The sequence below is a fragment of the Hemibagrus wyckioides genome, linkage group LG06 (genome assembly GCF_019097595.1).
Source record: "Hemibagrus wyckioides isolate EC202008001 linkage group LG06, SWU_Hwy_1.0, whole genome shotgun sequence".
NCBI classification, from domain to species: Eukaryota; Metazoa; Chordata; class Actinopteri; order Siluriformes; family Bagridae; genus Hemibagrus; species Hemibagrus wyckioides.
Genome location: NC_080715.1, coordinates 37,354,355 through 37,363,480, shown reverse-complemented (window position 1 = coordinate 37,363,480; position 9,126 = coordinate 37,354,355). Strand labels below are relative to the sequence as shown.

General features: G+C 40.8%; 1 protein-coding gene across 3 annotated transcripts in view; it reads left to right on the top strand.

The window, feature by feature from the left end:
- Window positions 1-3,840: 3,840 nt before the first annotated feature.
- Window positions 3,841-9,126, top strand: part of LOC131355141 (capping protein, Arp2/3 and myosin-I linker protein 3-like) — a 59,367-nt gene continuing 54,081 nt past the window's right edge. For 2 of the 3 annotated variants that reach the window (XM_058393401.1, XM_058393400.1), the window contains exons 1-2: window positions 3,841-4,292; window positions 6,492-6,586. In XM_058393401.1, coding sequence (XP_058249384.1) covers window positions 4,232-4,292; window positions 6,492-6,586 — 156 coding nt within the window. In that variant the 5' untranslated portion in view covers window positions 3,841-4,231. The remainder of the gene's footprint in view (window positions 4,293-6,491; window positions 6,587-9,126) is intronic. The other variant, XM_058393399.1, reaches the window with a different exon arrangement.

The window sequence follows — 9,126 nt, the reverse complement described above, 5'->3', positions numbered from 1 at the left end:
TATTATTATTACTGGAAGAAATTAACTGTAAGAAATAGAGTTTGGAAAACCCGTTCGGAAAACTGACTTCCGGTCTGGAATACTTGTTTGCGATTGGAAGTGCTTCCTGTTAATCATTTTATAGACTACATGGTACAGGCCACCGCGGACCCTGGGGGCGGAGCTTCGTGAATATGGGCGGAGATTATTCAAATATCGAACTGTCATAGACCTACAGCATCTTTAACCTAGTAAAAGTTACATAAAACTAATTGTTAAAAAAATGTTTTAAAAGTAAACCAGGCACCTATTATTAAAGGTATATGTTTAAAATAGTTTAGCAAATGGATTTATGTGTTTTCTTGTGATAACACTTCCAGATGAGCAAACTTATTATATTATATATTATATATATATATATATATATATATATATATATATATATATATATAAATATATATATTAAATTTACATAAAAGAACATCAAATATATATAATATATATAAATAAATAATATATAAATAATATATATTATTTTCTGCTTATTTTTCCCAAAACATCACAATAAACTGAATTTCCTAACCCGAACAATAATCATACCAATAATCTTATTCATTCATTCATCGTCTATACCCGCTTTTTTTCCTAATTAGGGTCACGGGGATCTGCTGGAGCCTATCTCAGCACACATTGGGTACACCCTGGACAGGTCACCAGTCCATCAGAGGGCCACATATAGGCAGACAATATTACAAAGTACATGTTTTTGGACTGTGGGAGGAAACTGGAGAACCCAGAGTAAACCCACACAGGCACAGGGAGAACATGCAAACTCCACACAGAAAGGCCCATGTCTGTTCAAAACCAGGATTCAAACCCAGGACCTTCTTGCTGTGAGGCAACTGTGCCAACCACTAAGCCACTGTGCTGCCCTTGTTTAATATTTCAGTTATTAAAAATCACCAGCACTGCCAAGCTGGCACTGTTGGGCCCTTGAGCAAGGCCCCCAACCCACCCTGCTCCAGGGGTGCTGTATCATGGCTGACCCTACGCTCTGACCCCCAAACCCCAGGGATGGGATATGTGAAGAAAGAATTTCACTGTGCAGTAATGTATATGTGACAACTACTTATCTGGAGGGTAAAAATACTTTAAAATAGGCTGAAGAAAAAGTCTTCTTCATACATAAACTGACAGGTGCCCATAATTGGCAGGAGAGAGAGAGAGAGAGAGCGAGAGAGAGAGCTAGAGAGAGAGCGAGAGAGAAACAATCACTCCCATTCAGAGAAAATGGCCAGTTTTGCTTTCTTGGCAGCCTTCTAACCAATCAGATCACAAGTTGGGAGTGAAAAGTTCACATAAGGGAGATAATATTAGGAGAATTTTCACCAATTTTTTCCTTTAATTTCATTTGTTCTTGCTGAGCAAAAACCTGTTCTGATTCAGAAGACCTTTTTGCACTTTCTGCAAATTGGATACATTTACAAAATTGATTTGTACAAGAATCTCCACACTCTTTGGTTCATACAACTTGCCACTGAAGTTAATGAACCCCTTGAAAACATCACACCAAATTTCATCCCAAAGAAACCGAGCATACAAGCCAGACCAAAACTGGGACGTCTGCCTTTACATGCACATGGGTGTAAAATGTAGTCCCGCAGCTATAACAGCTTCAAATCTTCTGGGAAGGCTTTCCACAAGGTTTAGGAGTGTGTTTAGGGGACTTTTTGACCATTCCTCTAGAAGCGCATTTGTGAGGTCAGGCACTGACGTTGGACGTAAAGGTCTGGCTCACAGTCTTGGCTCTAATTCATCCCAATGGTGCTCTATCAGGTTGAGGTCAGAACTCTGTGCAGGCCAGTCAAGTTCCTCCACAACAAACTCACTCATCCATGCCTTTTTTGCTTTGTGCACTGGTGTACAGTCATGTTGGAACAGGAAGGGGTCATCCCCAAACTGCTCCCACAAAGGTGGGAGCATGAAATTGTCCAAAATGTCTTGGTAAGCTGAAGCATCAAGAGTTCCTTTCACTGGAACTAAGGGGCCGAGCCCAACCCCTGAAAAACACCTGAATTCAATGATTTGGAGGGGTGTCCCAAAACTTTTGGCAATATAATGTATGAATACTCGCAAAGGAGAAATGTCTTGTTGGTTGTGACTTGTTTTGGAAAGAAATAAATGTAATACTATCAAATCTATCAGCAGGTGGCGCCCATGTAATATGTATGTATGGTTAAGGAGCCAGATATGGCTTGTTTTTCTTTCATTCTTTTTATTCCTTAACTGATAAACAGGAGTTTGGCTGGTTTGAAGACTGAATTGAATTTGAAACGCATGTCTGTAACACCTCTGATCAGAAATAAGCTGCAAATTGATACTTTTCTTTTTTAAACCTGTGGACTGATGTTAAGATCCTTCAAAGACATTTCCTTTTATATCTAGTGACCTTGGGCTTCCTCTGAGCTCTGTGACACAACTGGACAAAACATTATACTCCTTAACACTGCAGCTAAAGTGGGCTTAAAAACACACCCCTGTTCAAATGGGAAGGGTTATTTTAATTTAAAAAAAATAAAAAAATTTCTTGATCTTGATTGATCATTTTCTTGATTTCAGGTGGCCAAAGTGCTTACAAAGCAAGTACAGGGTCTCCATGTTGAAATGTATCTGGAGCAGGGTACAAAATAGTTTCCAAAACAATAGATGTACCATGGAACACGGTGAAGACCATCATTAACAAGTGGAGAAAATGGGCCACCAGAGTCGCTTTACCAGGAGCAGGACGTCCCTGCAAAATTGACAAAGGACAAGAAGAAATCTTATCAGGAACGGTGCTTAGAGACCTACAGCACAGCATCATTAAAGGAGCTGACAGGAATATCTGTCAAGTAGTGCTCACTCCCTAGATGTGACCATAATCTCTCATATTCTTCACATGTCTGGGCTAATGGCTAGAGCGACTAGACTGAAGCCTTTTGGGAAAAAAAACATCCAAAACATCCAAGTATGCTTACATTTTGCTAAACACAGTGAAGCATGGTGGTGGCAGCATCATCTGTCTGTCTATCTATTTGTGCTTCTTTTCAGCTAGAACAGGTGAAGAAATCCCCCCCAAAAAAAGAAAGATCCCTGATCTAAATCTTATTGAAAATCCTGTGGAATGACTTGAAAATTGCTGAATTACAAGTAACAAGGTATTAGTTAAGAGACATGTATCAAAATATTACAAGCTGCTTTAATTTGATACAGTAAGTCCTTATTGTCTATTCTTAAAAGGATTAAATTTTGGTAAGAATTGTTGATAGAAAAAGTAGAAAGACCTCGAAGTGTATTCTGTACTTCGTTTGTCATTTCAGCTCTGTGAAGCTCTGACTTTCATGCAGTTTTAAAGTCACCAAATGCAAATCAGCAGTGCCTTGCACGCACCTGGTCAGTCACGGGTGTTTGGCATTCATCAACGTACATGCACGGGTATTAAGAAAATCAGTGTTTTCCCCAAATTTCAGTGGAAACTTTTACTTCAACAACAACAACAACAAAAAAAAACTAAATGAGGCTTAGTGTTCAGAGCTATTATTTATTGTCTTGTTGTTCTAATCAGTTTGAAGTAATCCAGATACACCATGGTGTATATACAGTAACTATAAATAAGAATACACCATGGATGGGATGCCTATTCTTTCACTCTGGATGTGTATATTTGCATAGGCGGAAATCTAGAGCAGTAAATCTACCTGCCTGTATGGCTCAGGTGGGAGAACAAAAGGAAACTCACACAGTGGTCAAGAGGGAGAAATTCCACTCAGGGGAATCAATTATATATATTTTATTATTATTATTATTATTATTATTTTTACCTTGGAGGTGATGTTGGAGGTGTGCATCATGCCTACTTACTGATTCTTCATCTTTACAAAAAAAAAAAAAAAAGCATACCATCATGGTGTAAAAGAAAATTGTGATTTGGCTTGCGTTCTGAAGTGGGCAGTGAGATATGAGGGGTGGCTATGACCACCCGAGATCAGTGATTAGTTTCGCACCTGGATCCTTGAAATATAGTCTGGCCAGTGCCTCTCGCGTTCCATCCTCTCTCTCTCTCTCTCTCTCTCTCTCTCTCTCTCTCTCTCTCTCTCTCTCAGTGTCTCAGGGAGAGGGAGCGCTCAGGGCCGTACTGGCGGAATGCTCTGCGAGCTGAATTCTGTGCCGTTTAATCACTGAACGGGGTGAGTAGGTGGAAGAGAAGGTGGAAATGGCTTCTAAAGACATCGGTGCACACCCGTGTTTCCCCAGCGTATCCAGAGACCTTACAGGTAAGGAAAGACAAAAAATAAAAAACCCAAACAAACAATAGATCAGAGAGCATCCTCGCGGGCATTAGCTTATTCTGCACGAGCGCCTAGCATCTCGGGTTCATGTTGCTCATCAGTACGGTGAGATCAGACGCAGTGCCGTTAACGGGGAATGGATTTCCGGTGTGTAGAAATGCACGGAAATAATGCACGCGCAGATTTGAACCGGATTTGTGATTTTTTTATTTTGTTTTTTTTTTTTGGGGGGGGGGCGGGATTCAGCATGGTGCATGGATGGGAACATATGATTTAATAAGAGGAGAGCGTGTGTGATCTGTGCATGTGTGTGCGCGCGTTTTTGTGTGTGTGCGCGCGCGCGTATTTGCGTGTTGGATGCAGGAGTACTGCTCCCTTTATTTATTCGTGGGGCTACGTTAATAAGGCGCGGCCGGGCTTCCCTATGTTGTGTGTGTGTGTGTGAGTGTGTGAGTAGGTGATGCACGTAGGCTCGCTGCGCGTTAATACACTGTTGGAGCAGATTCGCACGTGCGCTTTCCCTTCACTGTCTCACATGAGCGCGAGCTCTCGCGTGCTCTCGTTTCTTAATTACTCCTAATCGCCCCAGTGCTAATAAGCTGTCATAATTAACACTGGGGCATCCCGTGTCTCTCACTCTTTTCGCTTCAGTGTTCCCCTCTTTCTTGAGTAATAGCGCGTAACGTCACATAATAGTAGAGCAGCTTACAGTAAGTGTGTATGTCTTGGGGTTATGCACGTGAACGTAGGCAACGTTTTCTGTATTACTATTATAACTATATGCTTTAATAAAAAGAGCATGCGTGTTTGAGCCCATGGTATAACCAAAAACAGAGGCTGTGGCTGATTTCTTTTAGCCCAGACTGTACATTATGTGGGGATGTGGTAGCTTTGTGTAACTACTGATTGGAAGGTTGTGAGTTCACATCCCAGGTCCAACAAGCTGCCACTGTTAGGCACTTTGAGCAAGCCCCTTAACCCTCAATTGCACAGTGGGATAAATTCTAAGTCGCTCTGGATAAGGGTGTATGCTATAAATGTACATCCATATTGCATGTTAGTGATGGTCATTACAAACACTTTTATTCTGCTATTATTCAAAGGTGTAAAGAATGAGAGCTGGAGTGAGCAGAGTTTCTCCCTAATTTAATCGTTTTTCCCCACCAGGTTAGGTCTAGGGTGCTCTCTCTAAGACATCATAAAAGTATATCTTTTCCAACTGCTGGAATATATCAATATTCTTGCCTTTAGGTGGGAGAAAAAAAGGAATTCTATATAACCACAGGAAAAAATTCCACTCAGAGAATAAGCCAAGCCCAGACAAATAAATTATGCATTTTAATTTTTTTTAATTGTTATTTTTACCTTAAAGATTATGTTTATGTGAATGTTTAAGTTCTGGAGTGGCCAGTTACTGTACAGTAGGTGGTCAGGAATATTTCTTGGGTGGCTACAGCCACCTTTGAACTGCTGCTCTTGCTGTGTCAGAGGGCTGTAACAGCCCAATTTGCTGTCTTTTGCATACATGAGCTGAAAGATACCCATGGTCGGCTAGTGTCTTTGTGGTTTGTAGGGGAGAGGGAGCGCTTCATTCATCTCTCAGAATCAGACGGCACAGCTAATTTTGCTCTCTCGACTCCTGGAGGTGTTGTCAGAATAGGATACATACAATTTCTGGATGATAGAGTGAATGTGTTTTTCTCTTGTGAAACCCAGGAGCCCCAAGATGGATTTTTATTTATTTATTTATTTATTTATTTATTTATTTATTTTACTATTATTATTATTATTATTATTATTATTATCATTATTATTATTATTATTATCATTATTATTATTATTATTATTATTATTATTAATTATTGACATTTTAAACTTTAAATATATTCGGCAAAGAGTTTCACATTTATTCATTTATTTTTATTTAAACAAAAAGGTTACAACTTGATATCTGATACCGCTGACAAACCGTGTTTGCTTTGCTTTTTCGCAGTGTTTATATTTCATGTAGAAATTGATGTGCTGACATAAGGCCCAGGCATGAAAAGTTCTGCGTCTGTGGATTGCTGATGCATATCTATTCGATGTGCTTGGTCGGCTCTGTGTTTTTCTGTCGGTCTGATTGCCAGACGGAGGACGGACGCAGTAATGCTTTTTTTCTTTTCTTTTTTTTTGTTTTAACAGACAGCATCAGGAAGTTTGTCGACAAGTCGGCGATCAAGTTCGCTCGTGGTGTCAAGCTCGAAACCAAAAATGGCAAGTCAGAAGACAGGATTCTGGTGAGTGTCTGAAAGAAATTCTGCTCTTCTATAGCAGGCATTAAAGGGAGCGCTTTCACATGCAGTATTTAGTCTGCTTGGATAAATACCTCGGTGTGTTGTGTTGGGGTGGGGTGGGGTGTTTGTAAATCTAGCAATTGTATGCGAAGTCAAGACAAAGTGACTGCACTGAGTGCCTGTGAGATGCAAATCTTGAGACCCCTGTTAAAAGTGCATGGTTTTTTAAATGTAAAATATGACATATGGAAGATTTTTGCTCTGATCTAGTAACCAGTGTATCTGAAGTGAACAACAAATTTGAATATTATTGCGGAAGAGGAAAAAAAGGATCAAAAAAAAGGGAAAAAAAATCACAATAAACTGGTTGCACAAAGTCTACACACACCTTTGACTAATCCTGTGTTAAAGCACCTTTCGCTTTTTTGTCTTTTCTTTATGGTTTGCCAATTTTATTCCAGTCGTCTTTGCAAACATGCTCCAAATCTATCAAACTGTGAAGGGATCCTCCTGTGCCCATCTCTCTTCAAGTCATTCCACAGTTATTTGATAGGATTTAGATCTCGGCTGTGTCATTTTTCTTCATCTTCAGCCGTCTGACTGAGTGCCAGGATTGAGCTATCCGTGATTCCCTCAATCTTTACTAGAGCTCCAGTTCTGGCTGAGAGGAGAAGTAGCTCTGTAACATTATGCTGCCATCACCATGCTTCACTCTGAGGATGATGTTTGTTAATTGTTTTTGGTCTTTAAACCACATTTTGACACTTGGTTAAGCCAAATTTCACACTGCGTGAGAATTTCACACTGCAGAATTTTAGCCCAGATTTTCAGTCGTCGACAGGTTTTGCGAAATCGCCGCCAAATGCTCGAAATCGGAGACAAATCGGTGCTCGTTCACGACAGTGACAATCACGCAGTGTGAATTATCAAAGACGCGATCTGAGAGAATCGCCGATGCCTTGCCGACGCCCGTGAAATACTTGCCATGCTAAATATCTGGACCTGTCGCAGACTCAAAATCCTACAGTGTGAAATGAGTTCTGACTGAAAAATACCTCAGGGATGACCTACAGCCAATAAGACAACAATATACAGGGCAGCGGGGAGGAGTTCGGTTGTGAAGTGTAGTTGTCGGCGATTCTTCCGAAGTCATGCAGTGTGTAAAACCTCCTGTCACCGATCTGTCGTGCAACGTGAACACAGCGGTGACTGCATGCTAACCCAGATAGTCTTGCAGTGTGAAAACAACCAAGATCTGACGACTTTTTTCTGACGATTCATGCAGTGTGAGCTCGGTATTAGGTGTGCGTGGAGGGTTTTTTCTTTGACTAGCCATCCTAGACATGTAAAAAATACGAGATTGATTGTCACAGTTTATCATATAATTTGCGGCGTGTGAAAGAGAAAGAGCTTTAGTCTAGTAACCCTACCCACTTCACCTAAAGAGATGCTATGGTGCTGCCACCACCATGCTTCACAGCAGGTATGATGTTCTTTGGGTGATAAACTGAAGCTGTTTTGTTTTTGGGCCAAATACTTCTATCTAATCTTTTAGAAATAAGTCACACATTTTACTGCATGGTAGTAGGGTTTTTTTTGCTACATGCTACAGTCTAGCCACCCTATCCTGTAGCCCAGATTATTAAGATTATCGTCACATCTAAGGAGTGAGAATTACTACACCACTTCCTTTAGAGGTCTCTCAGCAGTCAGCCTCACTGATAAGATATCTTTTTGTCCCTCTGTCACATCCCAAAAGGCTCGTCCTGCTCTCGGTCGCTCTGTCACTCTGGTTTCTCCACCTGGTGATGTTCTTCATGACGGTGTTTCTTGGCATATATAATTCTTTTCAACGAATGATCTTTAAAGAACATATTTTTAGAGCAGTTACAGTGTAACGTCTCAGCCGTGGACAGAGCCACTCGGATCACACCGTCACGGATCTGCCGTTACATCTGTCAGCTTGCAACAGCAAAGAATTAGTGTCTATAATGAACTCAGAAACTACAAAAAGTCCACATCTGATCCTCGGGCCGAGATTTTTATTTCTATCTGTTGCTAACGCCGTCGCAGTCGTCATCTCGTATGCCGCTAACTAGCCGTGCCGAGCGTCTGCCCTCTGTAACTCTCTCTAACTTGGTCTAATAGTTGCATTGCATTATGTGACATTACTAATGACCTCACTAATAAGACATCGAACGTGGCAGGAAGATGTCGAGTGAGAGGAAAAGTAGCGCTAATTGTGCTTATATCTGAGACGCTTTTCCTCCAGGTTTTGTGAGTGAGAGTTACCAACCAGAGTGATGCGTTCATTAGGATGCCGTTTATTTATTTATTTTTTTGATCCATGAAACATGGCACCGTGTGAGGTGGTGTGAAATTGCTCTGATAATTTGATCTCTCTCTCTCTCTCTCTCTCTCTCTCTCTCTCAATTTCTCAACACTTACTCTCAGTTTCCTGCCCTGGCTGGGGGCATAGTGTGTGTGTGTGTGTGTATGTGTGAGTGTATGTATGTGTTGGGTTTCTCCCAGTCTGGTAAATG